Source organism: Schistocerca nitens, chromosome 4 (genome assembly GCF_023898315.1).
Source record: "Schistocerca nitens isolate TAMUIC-IGC-003100 chromosome 4, iqSchNite1.1, whole genome shotgun sequence".
NCBI lineage: Eukaryota > Metazoa > Arthropoda > Insecta > Orthoptera > Acrididae > Schistocerca > Schistocerca nitens.
The window spans coordinates 674,741,554-674,765,351 of NC_064617.1; the positions used below are offsets into that span (position 1 = coordinate 674,741,554).

Sequence of the window (23,798 nt, forward strand, 5' to 3'; positions counted from 1 at the left end):
CTATGGATTGGAGCGTGGAATGTCAGGTCCCTTAATCGGGCAGGTAGGTTAGAAAATTTAAAAAGGGAAATGGATAGGTTAAAGTTAGATATAGTGGGAATTAGTGAAGTTCGGTGGCAGCAGGAACAAGACTTCTGGTCAGGTGAATACAGGGTTATAAATATAGAATCAAATAGGGGTAATGCAGGAGTAGGTTTAATAATGAATAGGAAAATAGGAATGTGGGTAAGCTACTACAAACAGCATATTGAACGCATTATTGTGGCCGAGATAGATATGAAGCCCATGCCTACCACAGTAGTACACGTTTATATGCCAACTAGCTCTGCAGATGACGAAGAGATTGATGAAATGTATGATGAGATAAAAGAAATTATTCACATAGTGAAGGGTGCTGAAAATTTAATAGTCATGGGGGACTGGAATTCGATAGTAGATAAAGGAAGAGAAGGAAATGTAGTAGGTGAATATGGTATGGGAGGAAAGAATGAAAGAGAAAGCTGCTTGAATTTTGCACAGAGCATAACTTAATCATAGATCATACTTAACACTTGGTTCAAGAATCATAAAACGGGGTTGTATACATCGAAGAAGCCTGGAGATACTGGAAGGTCTCAGATAGATAATATAATGGTAAGACAGAGATTCAGGAACCAGGTTTTAAATTGTAAGACATTTCCAGGGGCAGATGTGGACTCTGACCACAATCTATTGGTTATGAACTGTAGATTAAAACTGAAGAAACTGCAAAAAGGTGGGAATTTAAGGAGATGGGACCTGGATAAACTGACTAAACCAGAGGTTGTAGAGAGCTTCAGGGAGAGCATTAGGGAACGATTGACAAGAATGGGGGAAAGAAATACAGTAGAAGAAGAATGGGTAGCTTTGAGAGATGAAACAGTGAAGGTAGCAGAGGATCAAGTAGGTAAAAAGACGAGGGCTAACAGAAATTCTTGGGTGACAGAAGAGATATTGAATTTAATTGAGGAAAGGAGAAAATATAAAAATGCATTAAATGAAGTGGGCAAAAAGGAATACAAACGTCTCAAAAATGAAATCGACAGGAAGTGCAAAATGGCTAAGCAGGGATGGCTAGAGGACAACTGTAATGATGTAGAGGCGCATATCACTAGGGGTAAGATAGATACTGCCTACAGGAAAATTAAAGAGACATTTGGAGAAAAGAGAACCACTTGCATGAATGTCAAGATTTCAGATGGAAACCCAGTTCTAAGCAAAGAAGGGAAAGCAGAAAGGTGGAAGGAGTATATAGAGGGTCTATACAAGGGCGATGTACTTGAGGACAATGTTATGGAAATGGAAGAGGACGTAGATGAAGATGAAGTGGGAGACATAATACTGCGTGAAGAGTTTGACAGAGCACTGAAAGACCTAAGTCGAAACAAGGCCTCGGGAGTAGACAAAATTCCATTAGAACTACTGACAGCCTTGGGAGAGCCAGTCCTGACAAAACCCTACCATCTCGTGAGCAAGATGCATGAGACAGGCGAAATACCCTCAGACTTCAAGAAGAATATAATAATTCCAATCCCAAAGAAAGCAGGTGTTGACAGATGTGAAAATTACCAAACTATCAGTTTAATAAGACACGGATGCAAAATAATAACATGAATTCTTTACAGACAAATGGAAAAACTGGTAGAATCAGACATCGGAGAATATCAGTTTGGATTCCGTAGTTGGAACACATGAGGCAGTACTGACCCTATGACTTATCTTAGAAAATAGATGAAGGAAAGGCAAACCTACGTTTCTCGCATTCGTAGACTTAGAGAAAGCTTTTGACAATATTGACTGGAATACTCTCTTTCAAATTCTAAAGGTGGCAGGTGTAAAATACAGGGAGCGAAAGGCTAGATACAATTTGTACAGAAACCAGATGGCAGTTATAAGAGTCGAGGGGCATGAAAGGGAAGCAGTGGTTGGGAAGGGAGTAAGACTTTGTTGTAGCCTATCCCCGATGTTATTCAATTTGTATATTGAGCAAGCAGTAAAGGAAACAAAAGAAAAATTTGGAGTAGGAATTAAAATCGATGGGGAAGAAATAAAAACTTTGAGATTCGCCGAAGACATTGTAATTCTGTCAGAGACAGCAAAGGACCTGGAAGAGCAGCTGAATGGAATGGACAGTGTCTTAAAAGGAGGATATAAGATGAACGTCAACAAAAGCAAAATGAGGATAATGGATTGTAGTCGAATTAAATCGGGTGATGCTGCGGGAATTAGATTAGGAAGTGAGACACTTAAAGTAGTAAATGAGTTTTGCTATTTGGGGAGCAAAATAACTGATGCTGGTCGAAGTAGAGAGGATATAAAATGTAGACTGGCAATGGCAAGGAAAGCATTTCTGAAGAAGAGAAATTTGTTAACGTCGAGTATAGTAGAAGCTTTCGAAATGTGGTGCTACAGAAGAATGCTGAAGATTAGATGGGTAGATCACATAACTAATGAGGAGTTATTGAATAGAATTGGAGAGAAGAGAAACTTGTGTCGCATCCTGACTAGAAGAAGGGATCGGTTGGTAGGGAATATTCTGAGGCATCAAGCGATCACCAATTTAGTATTGGAGGGCAGCGTGGAGGGTAAAAATCGTAGAGGGAGACCAAGAGATGAATACACTAAACAGATTCAGAAGGATTGTAGGTTGCAGTAAGTACTGGGAGATGAAGAAGCTTGCACAGGATAGAGTAGCATATAGAGCTGCATCAAACCAGTCTCTGGACTGAAGACCACATCAACTTGGACTGAAGTTAGGATGAACAAAATGTTGCCGCTTCCTTTGTGAGTGGGGCAGCTCTGACTGGAGATCACGCTGCAGTGGTGTGTTGGTTAGCACACTGGACTCGCATTCATGAGGACAACGGTTCAAACCCGTGTCTGGCCTTCCAGATTTAGGTTTACTGTGATTTCTGTAATTTGCTCCAGGCAAATGCTGGTATGGTTCCTTTGAAAGGGCACAACCAGTTACCTTGGGGATCCTTAACACATTCCGAGTATGTGCTTCATCTCTAATGACCTAGATGTTGGTGGAATGTTAAACACAGTCTTCCTTCTTCTGAAAAATCTGGCCTGAAAAGTAAATGATGGAGCCTGGGAAAAAGAATATAAAGTACAATACATTAATTACCTGACATAAAATCTTACTACCATAAGACTATGGCTTGTGAAAAAATTTAGTGAAAGCAAGGAGAAGTTTTCAAGTATTTAAGACAAAATTCCCAGATTTTGTTGATGCTAAGATCAAAGAGGGAATCTTCATTGGACTACAAATTTGAGAACTATTTAAGGACGACACCCAATACGGTCATCGAAGGGAAAAATTGTGATAAGCACAGAGAGTACTTCCATCAGGACATTTCAGCACTGGAAACTATTACATGTGCAAACAAAGTTGATACTCAGCGTGGTGGCTGGTGGGACCGACTGTAAAGGCATTTCCCATTTTCAGTCGATCCCATCAGCCACCGCGCCAAGTGTCAACTTTGTTTGCATGAACAATAGGTATCATGAAAAGTAGAACTTGTCTGTGCTTGTGGACTATTGGTGGAATGTTGTGAGAGATGCCTCAAAAGTAAATTACAAAAGAGACCAAGGGAGAAATTCCATACCTACTTGTTTAAATATGAATATCTTTGAACCAAAAAAAAAAAAAAAATTCTGGTGTCTTATTCTTGTTCTTCAACCTCAATTTGGTTGTAATAGACTATTTTTGTAAAGGGTCAATACACCTTTAATTTTTTTGAAGGCCCGTATTATAACATTGTCATCAGAAGTCATAAAGCTATGCATTGATTAATAAAGTCTAGCAGTGTACAGCATTAAGAAGAGAATTTGGTAATTTTGTATAATCATAGTATCTGCCTTATCCATAGAAAAGATATCAGAAAAGAAAAAGTGTTTAAAGTAGGGCTTCTCAAGTTTAGTAAATATTAAAATACTGAATCACAAAGCCATATTAATTTAAGCTTAAATCTTGAAGCCATCAGGTGTCTGGTGTACAGTTGTAACACGTTTCTTCTTTGTGCCTTTTGTCCCCAATTAAATTATTCGGTGAGCCCTCATTGGTGGTATTTATTGTAAGTTCATGAAAATCTATATAAGTTTCCGATATGCTGTAACTATTTTACTTCAAATGATTTCTCCCTTGATTTCACCACTCTTCTGCCTATCACATTTTGCTCCTGTTCATGCTGTGAGTGATTTCATGTCTGGGACATTTTCATGCAGTATAGTTTCAACAGCATTTGCAAGTGTTGATGCCTCTTCTCTTCAGTGAATTATAGCTTATCTTTTTCTTTTAATTCACAGTGTATTTATAAACCATAATGATGATGTTTGTCATTTTCTTCTGCAATATTGCTGTGTTATTAATTTTTTTCCCTATCCGAATAAATAAAATAAAGAATTTAGAAAAAATTCTTGTCACCAAGTTTTTTTCATTTCATCACTTTTTGTGTAGAAGGTTTGTGTCTGGTTTTTATGTGTCAGATCACTCATTAAGTTGCTGAAATTGTGTTGTGGCAAACTTGACCATGTCTACTACATGGTGACACATGACTTCCGTTTTCCACTTTGGTACTCATATGATTATTGTTTTACAAATTACGTTGAGGGAAAAAAGCCACTTTTTAACATGTTGCCTGTTGACACCTATCTATGCATCTTCACCCGAAGACCCTGAGAAGAGCGCCAACAGGAATCATGCACGTACACCATATTTATCAAAAAGTACCACAACTTGTTTTGATAATAATTATAAGAATCTTAAGTTTATTCTGAGCTTTCTGAATTTCAGATTATCACAAGTCTGAGAGAGAGAGTGCAATCCTTGGAAACAGAATTATCAGATGTTAGACTTGCTAAAGTAAAAGCAGAAAATTTATTACAAAATAGAAATGAAGTTTGGCAGAGAATGGAAGAATCCTGGAGACAAGAACTACAGTCATTGGAAAAGCTTATAGACACCCTCAACAACAGAAATGAAAACCTGTACAAACAGCTAGGGGAAGTTTCATCTAGGGCACTGACATGTGTACAAATGGTATGTGTTAGTATTTTTTATGATCCTGTCTGGGCATTTAACTGAAAAAGCATGTTTTTTTCATTGTATTTTATGAGTTAAACTTATTAAATTTGTGTTCTTGTGTATTTAAGACAACAAAGCACTTTCTTCTTATTAAAAAATTAATTACACTATCTTTAGATAGTAGGTTGGTTATAATTTAACATCTCATTTACAGGAACGTCAACATTGTGTGTTGTTAACTCTTATTGTGTAGCATGCTGATATAAATACTTTCATATGCCATTGTGCTTTATTTCTCGAGAGTGTATAGCAATTGTTGATAAAAATTCAAGCTGTACCATACTGTTGAAGCAAGCTGGATTCAGATTATCACCTTACAATAGAGAAGCTACCTGCAAGCTGTCCAAGAAGTTTGTTTTGTGAACTGTCAATTTGTTCCCAATAATTGTATTCCACTAGTTCAGCTTTTCTGAATTGTGCATGTGGGAGTTATCCTTACAAACACATTCTCCACTCCTGCAGTTATTTCAGCCTCAACCTATGATAACCTGACATCATCACACTCTTAACCCAATAGTTTCTGCCCCCCTCTGTCCTATCACCTCCCAATTCACGTCCCCTCACCCTCATTGTACACCAATCTCTGCCAATGTATTTTCATAATTGTTAATATTCCAACATTGTTCAAATTCACATAAGATACGGATCCCTATGGTGTCTCTCAGTACACCAAAAATCTAAGTAGGACAAGAGTAGTGTTTTTTTAAATTTTTTTTAAAATTTTTAAATAAGACAGATTAAATTTTCCCGTTCATAAGCAGCTTTGAAATTACCATGTGGTGACCCTTCACTGCACATCGGCCTACTGGTCTAGCCCTGTTCCATGTTTGTGTAGCACGTTACAGCTGTCGCGTAATGCAGTGACGTTCTTTCTTTGTATCTCCATTTCAGCCAACAGTTCCTGATTCTGCTTTCTGCTGTATGATTAGACATTTGTCCACTACGGTCACTGACTAATGGTACCTAGACAATAACTCTGGACCTAACAAGGATTCCGCTGGCCTAACCTTGTCCTCAGTTCATAGCTTTGCTTTCTGTTGTGAACATTGGATTTCAGTCACCGCATGTGCATGTGCTACGATGGGCATACCATGTGGCGATGACCTTTTGTATCCAAGATGCTTGTAGTAAAGTGTTGAGACTGTCCTTGGCTGCACTGCCTCTACTCGTGCAGTGCAACTCAGTATGTAAAACAGTGATCGCAATACAAAGCATTCACTCTGACCAACAAACATTTGTCCCCACTGGGTACTAACAGAGTTTCAAGCTTCCGCCTGTCACACTTGTGTGATAACTGTATTCTATTCTTTCCTATCTTGCTCTGACCATTTCTCCAACGAGAGACATTTAATACCACACGTCATGTTGGCCAAAATCATGTTTATGCTGGCAAATACTTGGCCATGAGGTCGTGAGTTGCTTCTGTGTCCTGTACTCCTGTGGAACGTGTATTGGGTGTTTATTTTTGGGGCGATTCTGCACCAAGGACATTGTTCCTAATTTATTGCTCTTTTATATAATGTCAGCAAGTGACTTTTGCTAAGAACTATTAAATTTGAGATCATTCAGTGCTCCCTGTTGTAATTTAGTTATCTGAATAAATTTGTTGTTTGCGTAACCTCTTTTCAACATTATTAATTCTGTAGTACCCAATATGCCTGTTCTCAAGTCCTCAACTGCAGGTAAATTTTTGTGATTATTTAAGTTAGGTAGGGATACTTTCCTTCTGTGCCATATCTCAAAAACTTGATCTTGCAGCAAAACTTGTTTGTCCGTTGATTGCCAAAATACGTGGCACAGCAAAAAATACTTTGAAATTTTCGTATTGCATTGTGTTTCCTATATACAAGGTGTGATCAAAAAGTAACGGGAATTTTTTAATTTTGTGGCCTTTATGCACCTGATATTCATTTTTTATTATCTATGTTGGCAGTTTCAGCTGTTTTGAATACTTTGTTTATTGTTGACAGTCGAAAAGGTTATACATTTTAGAGTGCTTGGCAAAATTTTACTTTCAAAATATATGTCAAAGAATTTGCGTGAAATTGTTCTTGAAAAACAATAAAGTGCAACATCATATTTGAAATGTTGACTGTGGCTTTTGGCAAACCTGCCATGAGTAAGACAAGAGTTTATGACATTTCAAAGAGGGTTGAGAAGACTTTGAAGATAGCGACCACCCTGAACACCCTAGCACATCAATTAATGATGACAAGAAATAAAGAAAATTTTTCAGGAAAATCTCCAAATCACAATCAGAGAGGTTGCTAATGATGTTGGCATATTCTTTGGCTCACACCAAGCAGTTATTATTATTATTGTTGTTATTGTTATTATTATTATTATTATTATTATTATTATTATTATTATCATCATCATCATTATCGTTATTATTAATATTAGGCATGAAATGTGTAGCAGCAATTCTGAAATTGTTGCATTTCGACCAAAACTGACATCGTGTAGACATCACTCAGGAATTGCTGAATGAAGTTGACAGCAATCCAGAACTTCTAAAGAACATTGTAACCCATAATGAAACATGGGTATATGGGTATGACGTTGAAACCAAGGCCCACTCGTTCCAATTGAAACTGGTTGAAGAGCCAAGACTGGAGAAAAAAAGTTCAGTAACATGTGAAGGCTTTTCTCACTGTTTTCTTTGAGTGATGGGATAGGGCTTCATGAGTTCCTGTCTTGTGGTTGCATGGTCGATAAGGAATACTACCTGCAAATTGTGTGCAGTTTCTATGAAGTAATCCAAAGAAAATGATCAGAAATGTGGTAAAGCCACTCATGGAAATTGCATCATGATAGTGCTCATGCACACTCCTCAATGCTTGTTTGTGAGTTTTTGGCAAAAAACCAAATCATTTTGTTGCCTCAGCCACTATATTTGCCTGAAATGGTCTCCTGTGATTTCCTTGTATTCCCAAGGCTGAAGAGAACCGTGAAAGGAAGTAATTTTGCCACCGTTGATAACAACAAATGTTTCTGAAGGAGCTGAACACGATAATGAAAAGTTAGTTGAAGAAATGCTTCCTAGATTGTAAAAAGTACTGGCACAAGTATATTATTTCTGAGTGTGTTTACTTTGTGAAGGGGGCAAAGATGATGTAGATGAATAGATAATGGTTCTTTAAGAGAAACAAAAATTCATAGTACTTTTTGATCACACCTCACATAAACTTCTGAAAATGGCCTTTACATGCAATTGTGTCCAAATTTAATTTGTAACAAGTACGAAGTTTAATGTCTCTATCTCCTGCAAAACTAATATAAAAAATTTGAAATTTGTGCATAATATTGCTCTCAGTAACATCTCTAAGCACATAAAAAATCTTTTTGTGATTTTTAATTATGACTGGCATTATATTGGTTATTGAATAGGAAAAATTGTATTGCCTTGCCCATGTGTGTCAATTGTTTCCAAGCCCATCCGATTTTGGAGCAAAGTGTGTCCTGTTCTTGCAGAAGAGAAGAAAATCCAGAAGATTAAAGTGTTGGAGTGCCTCTGATGCTCAGAGATGAAAAGACAATAAAGGCCTCATAGCTGCCTACTTCTGTGCATTCGTTTGCCTCAGTGTTGAAGCAGCCAGTGCAGAGAGCTAATGCTGGAACCCAGACCTTGACAGTTGATGAGGCTCCTACACCTGCACCTGTAAATGCAGCTGTAAGCTTGTATTGGTCATTCAACAACCTAGTCTACCCACCAAAGCAAAAGTGGTTGCAACAGAGTTTAGTGTCTGAGAGGATAACGGACTTTCATGGCAGACAGATGACGAGACCAGGCTAACTGTTCCTGTTAAAATGGCCTTGCCACCATTCCCAAAACCCAAGCTTAGAACAAAAACCATTAAGGCAAAACTTTGAGATCTGAAGCCATCAGACCGTGCGACCTTGATCTTGTCTGATGGATCGGATGATGACAATACTTTTGATGGTACGTGCGTCAACATCTGCCAGAGGGAACTGGCTATTCCGTCAAGTCCCTCAACCCTCCTCTGATGCAATCTCACCATTCATATGGCTTCCATACTGCAGTGGAACTAGAGTGGTTTCAGGACACATGCGGAGGAACTACATCTATTAACTCAGGTTAGACCAAAGTGTATCTGTATTAAAGAGCCACATTTTAAATTCTCTGTGCTATGTGGCTGAAGAGGATTACCTTAGCAGAGAGAGAGATAAAGGAGGAGTGGCCTGTTTTTTTCACAACAAGTACTACACCTTGCTTCTCTTCTTCACAACCACCCTGCAAGCAGTTGCTGCATCACCAGTTGAGAATATGTTCACTTTACCTGTCACCACATAAGGTGCTAGAAAAAAGGCTCACCATGATCTCCTTATTCAGCTTGTCCATCTGTTCATCCTGTGTGGTGATCTTAATGCACATAGTGGGCTTTGGGCTCTGCAACCACCTCCCCCAGTGGTAGAGCAATTGAGAGGTTTCTCTTGTTGTCATGTGCGTGTTTGTTGAACATAGGGTGGAACATGCAATTCAGCAGTGCTTCAGGGTTGTTCACTGCCATCGATCTCTTGATATGTTCCCCAGCCCTCACACACACTGCTCTATGGGAAGTGGTTGATGACTTGCACTCAAGTGACCACTTCCCAATCTGGATTCACCTGCTGGCCAGAGTGCTGCCCAAAAGACATCCACCACAATGTATGCTTCATAGGACAGACTGGATGTTTTACAACCAACTTGCTGTGTTTGAACACTATGATAACATCCAGGAATGATTGATCATACTTCCCAGACAACCCACGACACTACTGAAGCCTCCATTGTTCAGTCTTCAGGCTAGCTGGAAAGGCAACCTGTTCTTTGATGGAGTGACAAATGTCGCACTGCTGTCAGGTCCAGGCAGGCGGCTCAGTGTAGGTTCAAGTGCCGGCCAACTGGGGAGAACCTTGCACCCTTTCGGCTAGTGAGGGCGAAATATTGTCAAATCATTAGTGAGAGCAAGAAGAGAGCATGGCAACAATTTCTGATCACTATAAACCTTTCCACTAAAAGTACAGTTGTATGGGAGGCCATCAGCATTTCTGGGAGAGATGGGAGGTTCCCAGTGGCTGCAGTAATAGGAAATGGTAGTCTCAGATCACTTGGAGAGTCATTGCCCAGACTATAGTGGCCTGTTTTGCCATGGTTACTGCCTCATTTGGACGAGAGGCCATTTTAATTCTAGTTTTAAGAGCTGGGAAGGACCGAACATACTCGAATAGTTACCTTAGTGTTGCCCTCACTAGTTGTGTGGTAAAGACATTGCGGTAGATGGTCAGTCTGGATCTTAGAATCCAGACAGCTCCGTTGTCACTTTCACCTTTAATAACCTGACCCTCCTTGAAGTGGCTAAACAAAAGGCTTTCCTGCAGCAGCATCATCTCCAAGGTATATTTTTTTGACTTTGGGAAGGCCTACAATACTACTTGATAGCATGTTATCCTCGGGCAGTGCCATGAATGCGGTTTTTGAGGATGCCTTCCCATTATTATATGATCCTTTTTCTCACCCCACTATTTTAGACATTGAGTAGGCACCCCACTGTTTTAGACATGGAGTGGATGATGTCCTCTCTGACCACTTTCAGCAGGAGAACAGTGTCACTCAATGTAGTATTTTAAGTGTAACTGTCTTTGTCATAGCTATTAATAGTAACATGTCCATTGTTAAATGTAGTGTCCAGTGTTCTTTGTTTGTTGAGAACTACTCTGGTTGTATTTTGCTCTTATTCGAGCCTTGCAATGATGACCCATCAGTTGCACCTGACTCTTCATCAGTTGGATGAGTGCGTGAAGAGTAGGGGGGTCTTAAATTCTCAGCTAAGAAGGATCAATGTATCCTTTTTAATCATTGCAATTCAGTTTGAAACATTCCTACGTTGTGGATTAGGGACACTGTTCATAGTTTTAAAGACTGAGTGGGGTTTCTGGGCCTCATTCAAAACTTACGTGGTTTCCACACCTTAGGGGGCTGGAAAGACACTCCCTGAAAGCACTTTAAAATGTCTTAGCCACAATTCGTGCGGAGCAGACAACTGTCTGCTCCGATTTTACAAGCCTTTGTGTGATGACTTGATTATGGCCGCACGGTGTAGGGATCTGTGTAAATGTCTTATTTAAAGATATTGGTGGGCACTGGGGTCTTTCGCACCAGCCCCATACTGAGCCTTTCTGCCGAGATGCCTTTCTGCCGAGATTGGTAAACTATCCGGCAATGATTCCTCATGGTGTGACAGGCCAATGAAACATTGTCCATGCTATACACACCTGATTACCATAGTGATTCTTGTCCACCAATGGAAAAGCTTTTTGATTCTCAACACAGAGTAACGAGGTCCTGTGGGATTTGTGTGAAGGATTGCCTTTTCGAGTTGGATGTGAATGGCTTTAACTTCTACACCAAGGTTGAAGCAGATCTCCACCTTGAGTCCTACAGAGGCCCAGAATTATTTTAGATCTGACCAATTTTAAGAAAGATTGCACTCACAATCTAATGTTTCTCTAGTACCTTCCGCCGCGGAAGTCGAACACGCGGCAGAACAAATGGACGTGGTCAGCCCATAGAGGGCTCCGCCTCCGTAGCGACTATTCCACGCAGCAGCTCTCGCGCAGCGAGGGTGCCACCGCTAAGCCACGTGCAGACAGCGGCCAATAACCGCTCCCTCCGTTTTCGTATATAGGGACCCGCTCTGCCCTAGTCCAGCCAGTCTGGTACTCGCTCTGGATTTCTTTTCTATCTCGGCGGTACTGCGTTCTGGTCGTTGCTCGTTGTTGACATTTGCCTGGCTCTGGTTCCGAGTGGATTTACGTTTGGTGTTTGGTGTTGTGGTTTCCACAAGCCTCCGTTGTTTATCTCTTCCTTGTTGTGTCGCTCTTAGTCGGTTGTGATCGGTTGTTAGTTGTCATTGGTCTGTCGTCCGACTCGTCCTGTGTTTACCCGGTGGTGCGTGCTCCACCGCCGGCTGCTTCGCCGCCTGGCGGCTCCGATCCGCAGCCCAAGGCGTTCCCGCTGTTGGTTGTAGTTACTACAGTTTCGATATCTTTCTCAACATTTTAGATAGGCCTCATGGCTTTACAGTTGTGTATACAGATGTCTCCCAACAAGGTGCTCCCTTGGCCATTCATTCATCTTGCCCAACCATGTCTTCAGTTCCGAGTTCCCCTTAGCCATACTGTATTTTCTGCTGAGATGCATGTAATTCTGAAGGCATTGGAGTAGATGAGTATCTTCAGGACATACATTTTCTCACCTTCTTCAATTCCCTTAATGCCATACAGTTGTCACAGCATGTGTACCTGGCGGAAAAATTAGTCAGGAGCAATTTTCCTTCCTACAGTGGTGGGATGAGAAGGTGTCATTTTGTTGGATACCAAGGCATGTGGGAATGTGGGGAAATGAACAGGCCGACAAAGCCACCAACGAGGTCTGCAGGGAACATACCATTACAGAATGAGCCATTCCCTTGTAGGTTGTCATTGCGTTGGTGGCTCACAGATCCATACAGTTGTGGGAGGAGGACTGGCTAGCAGAGACTGACTATAAGCTCTGGTTGGTGAAGCCAACTATCTGACCATGGCGATCCTCATTCTGGTTGCGCCAACGAGATTACGTGGCCCTAACCTGCCTCTGCATAGGGTAGTGTCCCCTCACATTGGCTTTTTACTCCAGCGAGAGGACCACACTGCCTGTAATGCCTGTGGTTTGCAAGTCAGTGTATACCACCGAGCGAGGTGGCACAGTGGTTAGCACACTGGACTCGCATTCGGAAAGACAATGGTTCAATCTCGCGTCTGGCCATTCTGATCTAGGTTTTCTGTGATTTCCCTAAATCGCTTCAGGCAAAAGGGCACGGCCGACTTCCTTCCCTATCCTTTCCTAACCCGATGGGACCAATTTTATGATACTCCTCCTCACTTATCTCATTACATTTTAGTGTGGGTGCTAAGACTTCATTGTTTTGCAGCCACAAAACTTGATCACCACCACCACCATCACCAAATAACTACTGCAACTTCCATCCATTTGAACCGACTTACAAGTTATTCTATACACAAAATTACCATTTTCAATTTGATTGTCTCTAATTTTCACAAAATTTGGTATGTTCATTGCACATGTCAAGAGAATTAAAATGCCAAACATCAGAATTTTAGCACAATTACAACAAAAGTAATGGATGTCCAAAGTTCTAAAAATGTCTGGAAAATTTGACAAACATGAGAAAAATGGCTGTAACTTCTGTTTAATAGAGATATAATTATGAAAGAGGTGATTCTGGAAAGGGGTAAGAACAAGGTTTCAAATGATGCCCTACATGGTCATATTCAAATGATGAAAATAATTAAGGTCAGGGACGATGACTTTTATCTGGAATATGTCAGAACATGTCATCTTCGAAATTTGTGAAAAAGAATATACTTGTTCTACATGTTACACTACACTGCATAGTAAAGTAACTGGGATGACTTTTGGATCAGTAGAGATAAATAAATATCTACATCTACGTGATACAATAATGCAATACAAACTACTCTGGCTGCCAGAGACTGTGTGTGTGTGTGTGTGTGGGGGGGGGGGGGGGGGGAGGGTCGGGCGCGCGCGCGCGCGTGCGTATGAGGGGGACTCAAAAGTAACCGGAATCGTAATGCTGCACATCGTGTACTTGTAGTAGCAGGTTGCGCCGCCAGAGGGTTGTAGTAGGAGCTCTGCTGAGTCATACTGCCACGTGGCATCACCCAACAGTGAGAAGTGTGGTTTCTTTTCCAGTTCTTTGAGTGTGCGCACAGTGCAGACGTGACACGAGGAAATGGCTTGTTCTTACGAACAACGTGCGGCAGTGAAGTTTCGTTTCTTGTTCGGCAAGAACGCAGCAGAAACTGTTGCGATGATTCAGACAGCCTACACAGACCATGCTCTTAGTAAAACGCAAGTGTACAAATGGTTTTCTCGGTTTAAAAAGGTAGAAATGGTGGTTGAAGACCAGCCCCGTTCCAATCGACTTTCAACTGCTTGAAGCGAAGACAACATCAACAAAATCCGTGATCTCATCAGTGAAGATCGACGCAGGACATGTGCAGCCTTGTCACATCCAATATGTTGCCCAAGTAGGAAGGGGACAGCTTTTTTACTGTTGCCTCTAAGGTTATGACTATCATGTAAGTGAAACCTCTACTGAAATGAAGCCATGTTTCGGATATGTGCAAAGTGGATTTTGAGTCTTATCCAGGAGACTATTTGAGCCAAAGCTACTTGGTCATGGAAGGAGTCATATATATTTTGAAGAATGCTGTTGGATAAATAACAAGTAACACAAATTAAAGAATTAAAAAAAATTGAGAAACAACTGTAAGAGTGTACACAAATAAATAATACATTACACAGGAAGATTCTCAATTACTGTGAGGTACTCCTACTCATGCCACAAAGAGATCTTTCAACTTAGACTTGAAGTTTTAGGGTGCGCCACTGACGTTTCCTGTTCTGCTTGAAGCTTACTACATATGAAATATGCTGGATAGTGTTGAGAGAAGTGAGGGATGGAAGGATATAAGCAGGGAGGGATGGGGAAGAGAGTGAAGGATGAAAGCAGGGAGAGAGCGAGGAGTCGCGTCCCAGGCATGGGTTTCACTTAGGGTCAAGGGACACAGCTTAGCTGGTTGGTGCTAATGAGAGGGAGACTTTTGACCTAGCTAAGAAGTTACAGTCTCTGGTGTGAATATAGTAAGACTGGGAGATAATTGAAGTAAGTCTCCAGAAAGTTTAACACTCTGAAGTATATTCAGAAATACAACGAATGAAATCCTAACTGCTCTGGCTGAGACATTTCCAATGAGTGACCAAGTCTGATACAGAGATGGCAAATGACAATCACCGTTCCGTCAACTCTTAAAATGTGACCCACTCAACTAAGTCAAGAGTGCCGCCTATCTGACCATCAGCTCTGGTTGCGGACTCTGCAACAAACCCTGCCTCTCCCTGCAGCACCTTGCGTCAGACCACTTTCTAGCGCTCTCCTTCTGATCTTCTCCGTTTGTCAGAGTGTCTTACTGCAGAGGTTTGTGTACCTTCCTCCTTCGACCTCACTGGCTATTACCATGATGTAATGTCGAGGGCTACTTGCCTCCTTATTGGCTGTAATTCTGCGTGCACTATTCTTCAGTGGTTCTTCAGAGGCTGGGGGGGGGGGGGGGGTAGAGACACCTCTCATAATATGGTCACACACTGCGTTCTAAATCCTGTATTGGTTTCTCATGGCATAGTGGTGTTGCCACCAGAAGGCCCTCTCTCTTTCTCCCTCTTGTCCCTCTCTCTAATCAGAAGAGCTGTTTGCCTATTTACTTAATTCCAGCCCTTATCTAGGACCCCGTTGTCAGATGAACACAGAGCCCTCTTTGTGTCTTTTTAGCTTTTAGCTCATTATCAAACGCAGCCGCCCATCAGCCTGGCATTGGCCAACCAGCCCGCTTCTGGGTCTTTTGCCTGTTTTGTTATTACAGTTCCAACTTTTGTTATTAACAATGCCTTAAAAGTTCCCTGTTTTGTTATTAACAATGCAATTAAGACTTGGCTTTACTCACGGCTATAACACCTCCCTTGCCAGCAAAATTGGCATTTCTCTTCAAAGTAGCATCAATTGTGAGTCTTTTAATTAACTTTTAATAAAATATATTGCAGATTTTACATTTGTTTTGCTTTTTTACATGTGTTCATTTACATCTACACTTTGACTTTAATAAATTTACATTAAAACAGGAAAACATTGACATTTAACACCTTGATATTAATCATTAACATTGACATTTCATTTCATAGTTTACACTTGTTTTGCACAGGTACATTTGTTTCACTTGTTTCATCAACTTATACTTTTATTTAACAATTACATTTTACATACATATCTTACAAATTCCTTTCATTTAATGTCTGTTTCAAAATGATATATACTAATCTTGGTCCTTTGCACACCTTTAGTAAATCACCACACCTTCAGTCTTTCTAATGAGCTGTCTCCTATCCAAACTGGTTTCGGCATACTGGTTCAAATGTTCAAATGTGTGTGAATTCATCAGGGACCAAACTGCTGAGGTAATTGGTCCCTAGACTTACACACTACTTAATTTAACTTACGTTAAGAACAACAACAACACCACACACACACACACACACACACACACACGTGCTGGGGAGGACTCGAACGTCCGGCAGGAGGGGCCGCGCAGTCTGCGACATGACGCCTCAAACCGCGTGGCAATACTGGTTCACAATAGTGTTTCTTATGCATATTTTTTTTCGCAACAATCAGTGTTCTCAAATATTTCCATATACTTTTAAAACATTCTGTAAAACATATACACTGTTTGCATCAAAATGTTACAATGATTAGGGTAATTAGTGTTACAGGTACCTATGTAGTTATTGAATATTTTGTAAAAAATCGGAAATATTTCTAACCTTCCTCCTGTATCTCTGCCATTTTCTAGACATCGTCCAGTCATTTGCTTGCGATTTTTAAATCGTCCAATGTGTTACTACATGTTCTGAAGGTAAATCTGAAGTTAAAACTGAAATGTTTTTCTTTTCTTCACTCACAACACAACAATCAGATTCTAAATTTATTTGTGATATTGTATCCTTTTTTGCTACGTTACTGTGGATTACTCTGTCTGCTTGTATAAATACTCTTGTTCCACACCCTTTGCACTTACTATAAAAACTTATTTTACCTATGCCCTTCATTACTAGATTCTTAGGAGCGTCTCTTCCACGTAAAATGTTTAATCCTTCTTCTTTTGGAGCTACATATAACAATTCATCACATACTTAGATATGTCCAAATGCTTGATTCAGTGTGACTCTTCTTTGCACACAATCGTCTGAATTTCTCTAACCGGTTGCAACAATTTGGCTTCACACTCTTCGTGATCAAATGTTGATAACAATGCGAAGGACTGTCTGCACAGTTGCCTAGTCTTACTTAATTCTTTGCAGTTTAGCTGCTCCGCGGAAAGTTTTGCATATTGCCTTTTGGACCCATCTATCAGCAAAAGTTCCTTTTCGGGCTGTTCTTCCCTTTCATTTCCTGGAGCTCTTCTGGTAGTGGAAGTATTCTATACGAGCTAAAATTGTTATTATCTAGCAACAGGATGTTAATTACATATCCTAATATACTACCAGAAATGAAAACATCCAAGTCAATTATTCTTAATAGCAAATAACCCAAGGATTCAGCTAGAGGAAAAGGAAAATTTGCATCCTTTAGCTCATCATGTATTAAACTTAAACACTATACAATTTGGAGAGGGTTGATAAAGTGTGCCTGCCATATTCCTTTTTGTGCATTCACGATAGCATTGATCATTTGCTCATATTCTACCTTGATCTTGCCAAATACTGATGATAACTGTAATACCTGTTCTGTTATTGTTACAAAGAACACTACCCTTTTAAACCCCACGTCTGTGTCTTTCACATATTCTTTCAATGCCTGTCTTTAAGACATGTTCATTTGACTCAAATGTGTAAACAGTCCCATTCACTCCTGCCAATGGGGCCCTTACCACTGCCACTTCTGCTTCATCTGATGTGTTGAACAGTGTTTTACTTACCTGGCCTACAAAGTTAAAGACTCCTCTTTTCCTTCTGGTCTTATGTTTTGTCAGCTGTTGTACTAATCTCGCCACAGACCTGTAATTTTTCTCTATGTGATGTGTCACCTGTTGGTATAGTAAACGACAGTCTAGTAAACCTAAATTTAGTTGTTGTTGTTTGTCTCAGCACCTTTGTACCACTGCTTTACTGTATCTTTCTGCCTTTTGAAATCTTTGTGCATCCAAATTTACATAAGTAACAATTCTCCAAGTAGTGCTGTATATTTCTACTTGTCCGGCATTGACATAATACACGAAGTTGGAAACTGTGTCCCTTGAAAGTCATTCGGTGCATATTCTGATGTTTTTTATGTTGCTGTCACTATGAGGAGCTGGACAGTTCTCCACCTGAATGCCATACCTGAAATTTAAAAGAATCGTTTCAGTCTGTTTTCATGTACTTTTCTTTCTTTGTTTCTTTTGATCTTTATGACTATGTTTTACTACTTCATATGGCCCTCATCATTGTGAATCTAGTTTTCTAGATCTACTACAGCTTGCCAATTTATTGTGCAGCAACAGTTTATGCCCTACCTTGAATTCTTTTACATTTTCATTCCTATCATAATGTTCCTTGCTAGCTTTCCAATGTGTCACTAATGACTCTGTTGCTATTCTGTGAGCTTCTTGAATTCTTACTTTTAGCCTGTTAACATACAATTCATAGTCGTAACTTACATGCGTTGATTCCTGTTGCAGTACTCCCGGTATATTTACTTTTCTCCTGTACAGTAGTTCAAATGGAGTGTGCCCTGTACTGCTGTGTGGTGTGCTGTTAAAAACTAAAATTGCGTACGGTACCCACTTGTCCCATGAACTTTGATCTCCAGTGACTGTGTCTTAGATATTCAACATGTGTTCTGTGACTTCTTTCCAAAGTACCGTTAGAGTCTGGGTTGTTAGCTGTAGTCTGTACAAGTTTAATTCTTGAAAATTTACATACTTGTTTAAACATATCACTTCAGACATTTCATTAGGTCACCTTCATTAGGTCACCTTCCATTAGGAATGTGGTTGCACTCAGTGGCTGTGACATGATTTACAACTGATAGAGAACAGCAATAAGTCGTCCTTTTTTGCAGGTTTTATTTGTCAATTCTAGATTTCGGCTAGTGCCTAACCATTATCAATGCACTATTTCATAGTATCAGTACATGTTGGTTCCCTGTTGTTCGGGCATCTGTCACAGTTCTTTCAAGAGTCTTGCACTGATACTCCGAAATAGTGCATTGATAATGGCTAGGCACTAGCCGAAATCTATATTTGCCAAAGAAAACCTGCAGAAAAGGATGACTGATTACAGTGCTCTATCATTCGTAAAACTTAAGAAATTTGATCCTTGGTTGGTTAAAAGGACTGGTGGAATTCCATATCTTAATTTGTATGTTCCACAAATGCTTCAGCTACTGTTTTGGCATCTTGCCTTTCAATTGGAACTGCTAGGGTTAATTTACTTAAATCGTTCAAAATGTTCAAATGTATGTGAATTCCTAAGGGACCAAACTGCTGAGATCATCGGTCCCTAGACTTACACTTTACTTAAACTAACTTATGCTAAGAATAACACACACATGCATGCCCAAGGGAGGACTCGAACCTCTGGCGGGAGGGGCTGCACAATCCCTGACATGGCACCTCAAACTACGCAGCAACTCCGCGCGGCACTTAAATCATTTTGGAATATTAACTTGTACCTCTTACCCATACTTGATACATCTAGAGGACCTACAGTGTCCATAGAATATTTCTCAGACACAATCTCCACTGTGTTTTTAATTTCTAAAGGCTTTCATGTTTTTATTTGAGTGTGTGTATTTTTCTGATGGGATGGACACTGCCAAATGTAATCTTCTAACAGGATGGACACTTCCAAATGTAATCTTCAATATCACACTTCATCCCATGCCACTGCTTTGTAAGCATTCATTTTCTAATGTCAGATGCATTCTCTGGTGCCCTCCCAAGGGGTTATCATCCATTTCCTTCAGTATGTTCTCCTTCCCCTAAAGACTGATTTCCTCTTCGCTATATGTTGCCTTTTCTGTTTCTGGTGACACTTGGGCTTGTCGCACATTTACGGGATTATGTTCCCCACTCACTTCTGGTACAGAGATCTTCCTTATCTTCAGGCCTTACTCGGTTCAGAGCATCTGCATTACTGTTTAACCAACCAGGTTTTTATACCACATTGTAAGTGTATTCTTTGAGGTTCAGCCTCCATTTCAGGAGTCTTGAACTCCGGTCCTTGACACTGAATATCTACATTAATGGCTTATGGTCTGTTACCGCTATAAATCTTTGGCCATATATGTATGGTTGGAACTGTTTCACTGCAAATCCTATATCCAACAATTCCTTTTCAGTAGTGGTATAGTTCAGTTCCTCCTTATTCGGTGCTCTTGATGCATATGCAACGGACAAGTCTTCACCCACTTTCTTCCCAGGTGACAACACTGCACCTAAGGCTGCATTGTTAGCATCAGTCATGACAACAAACGGTTTCGTGAAATCTGGCTATTGAAGTAACGGAGGATTTATCAGCTCTTTGAATGCATTGTTCTGTCGTTCGCCCCATTGGTACTCCACTCCTTTCTTTAATAGCTCATGGAGTGGCTTTGCAATTTTGTTAAAGTGTGCAATAAATCGTGGGTAGTACCCTATCAACCCTAGAAATCCTTTCAACTCTTTCATTGTTTCTGGCTGTGGGAAGGACTTTACCTTCTCCACCTTTTCCATATTTGGTGACATTCCATTGTGGGTAATATAATGAACTAGGAAGATTACCTCCTTCCTCAGAAACCCACACCTTTTTGGTTACAGTTTCAAGGTATGCTCTCGCAACCTTTCAAAGATTTAATGGTGCTTCTCAGTATGCTCCTGCAGGTTTCTTCCATAGCACACCAAATCATCTAGGTAGACAAAACATTTTATCCTTTGCAAACCTACCACGACTGTGCCCATCAGTCGCTGGAAACATCCTGGGGCTCCCTTCAGTCCCATTGGTATTCTCTTGTATTCATAATGCTGTTAATTCGAGCTGAATGCCGTTTTCTCTCTGTCCTCATCCATCAATATTTGACAGTATCCACTTGCAAGATCAAGTGCTGAGAAGAACTTTGCATGCCCTAATTGGTCCAAAATGTCGGAGATATTTGGTAGTGAAAATGCATTGCCTACAGTAATATTGTTCAACTGCCTGTAGTCCACTGCGATTCTCCACTTTTGTTTCCCACTGGTGTCTATCTTTTTCGGAATTAGGAGCAGTGATGTTTTCCAAGCACTCTTACTTTCGTCTGTTATGTCATCCTTCAGCATTTGTTCAGTTTGCTCCTTTAGAACTTCTTTTTGAGTTTCATGATGTATTTGATATCGTCTCACATTCAATACCTTCCTGGTGTGTTTTGACACTATCAGAATTTTGCGCTGGATTGCAGTTCTATATGACAGTTTGTCTCCTGGTAAATTGAATATGTCTCCATACTCAGTGTATGCTTCCACTAATGTGCTCCTTTCCTCAGCATTTAAATGCTCTACTCTTAGCTGTTTCTGTAAGATACTAGCATGACTTTCAGTTTTGCTCGTGGCTTCCTTGCTGTTTTTTACTTCGTGTGTTTTTGCTAGTGGTTCCAGTTTCTCTGGCCATAATCTGATATTCTGCAGCTGAACTCTGTTCTCTGACACATTCTATGCACTCGCTAGGCTTTTACCCTTTCGAAGCTTCACTAGCAATTCAGATACATGCACTCCTTGTGCAGTTTCCTGTCTTGAAATAACCATTTCCCGTTCACTCTGTCCTGGCACCTTGCCTTCCACTTTTAAAAACATTTTCTTTTATTCTCGGGGACCTATTTCCCCATCGGATTCTTGATCCATTTGGAATTCATAACCTTTCATTTCTTCCTCTATTATTAGAGGTATGTTCGCCCTTGTAGTCATACAACCTTCCTCGCATAGTCTAACTTGACCTTATGCTCAGTTAGGAAATTTGCACCTTTTACTCCATCATAGGGAATGTCTGGTCCTGACCCATACACATGAAATTTCTGTCCAACTTTTCCAGCACCTTCCACACTAAGTGTATTTTAAGAACTTCTTAAAATTCTATACAGTATAACACTAGAACATCATTCTCCATTGCATAGTTGATTACCCTAATTGGGGGGCTTGCTTACTGCGGAAATGCCCGACAGTGCGACCTTGCCACCCTTTAGTTTCCCTGTACCACTTTATTGGCCGTTGGCCATATTCTACCCTCTGGCTTGTTCTTTCTACATTCGCTTGCAGTAGGACCTCTCAGACCGCGTGTAAAACATTTTAGTTCCTTAATCTCTTTTGAACCCTTTACTGTTTCCCTTCCATGGTTAAACATTTTCTTCGAGGCCAGTTCCCACTCTTTCATTGATAATATCGCACTTTCCTCTTGCAGTGCTGACTCCACTGCTGCTGCCAAGCCTTTTTCATCGCCTCAACTTCGCACTATTGTTTGAATTTTGTCATTGCTGTGGCCATGAATGAAACAAACTCTTCTTAATGAATCAACCAATTCTATGGCACCTTTTACGTTCTCCTGGCTTTTAACCCAACGTACGGCTTTCCTGATACCTCTCTGCATTTCATAAATTCTACTTGCCCACAATGAGATCAGCTCACCTTGTCCTTGCCTTGCCTGAAATATTTCGCACATATAGTAGCTTACATTGTGTTTACCCGCATAATTCTCTTCTAGAACATGCTTCACTTCTTTCCATGTACCTGTTCTTTCACTTACTTGCAGTCTTGACCTGGCCTCACCAGTTAGCTTTTACAAATTTCAATAATGTTTCGTGTTCCTCTGGCTTGACTAATTCAAATGCTGCATCCACATTCTCGATAAACTCCCTGAGAGGTCTTATTTGTTCCCTTCTAACACTTTTGAAATGATAAACAAAGCTTCCATAACTGACATTTTACCACTACAGGATGACGAAGGAGCTTCATTAGTCTGGGGCATTTTACCAATTTTAACAATGTTAGCACTCTGAAGATACAATATAATTAAAATCAGCTTGATAGGTATTGCTTCTTGTAGTGCATCATTTGGTGCTTGCTCGCCACCTGCGCGTCTGCGAACTCGTGATGCATCAGCCGCTGTACTCCGCTGCACCGAGCATGTCACTCACCTCGACTGCCGCCGCTGCTGCTGTGGAGCCCAGACCCTTTATCTTGAACGTGCAAACCTCTCTGGCTACTGAGGCACCCCTGTGCCATGCTGCTCTGCACCGTTCTGTCATATCCCTGTGCTGCCCTGCACCCGCTTAGACTTCTTGAACTCTACTGTTCTTGAAGATGAACACCTACTTGCTCTGAAAGTTGTGTGTCACCACAACTTTCTGCAGGTTCCTTCAGTCACTGTAGCAATATCTTCTGGCTTCCTTCAGCGGATCCTACCTCCCAGTTGCCTAAGTGCCTTTGTGGCACCCCACAACTGGCACCAAAATTTATTTATGTCACATCCCAAATGTGGGTTTTACTTGAGGTTTAGTGACATGGTTCGTAACCACAGGTTAGCTGGTTGGCCGTAATAAGACGGAGACTTTTGACCTAGCTAAGAAGTTACAGTCTCTGGTATGAAGATAGAAAGGCTGGGAGATAATTGAAGTAACTCTCCAGAAAGCTTAACAACCTGAAGTTTTTTCAGAAATACAAAGAATGAAATCCTAACTGCTCTGTCTGAGACATTTCTAATGAGTGGCCAAGTCTGATGCAGAGATGACGAATGACTGACTCAGAGTGTTGCCTATCTGACCATGAGCTCTGGTTGCTAACTCTGCAATGAACCCTGGCTCTCTCTGCAGCACCTCACATCAGACCTCTCTTTAGTGCTCTCCTACCGATCTTTTCCTTTTCTTGGAGTATCTTGCTGCCGAGTTTTGTGTACTTTTCCCCTTCATCTCCATGGGGTATTGCTGTGAGGTAATGTCAAGGGCTACTTGTTTCCTTATTTGCCGTAATTGTGCACGTTTCTTCAGTGGTTCTTCAGAGGCTGGGTGGAAGG

General features: G+C 40.6%; 1 protein-coding gene across 1 annotated transcript in view; it reads left to right on the forward strand.

Moving 5' to 3' along the window:
- The window catches only part of LOC126251790 (nucleoprotein TPR-like), a 419,454-nt gene that overhangs the window by 232,367 nt on the left and 163,289 nt on the right, over positions 1 to 23,798 (forward strand). The window contains exon 16 of the mRNA XM_049952417.1: positions 4,817 to 5,062. Coding sequence (XP_049808374.1) covers positions 4,817 to 5,062 — 246 coding nt within the window. The remainder of the gene's footprint in view (positions 1 to 4,816; positions 5,063 to 23,798) is intronic.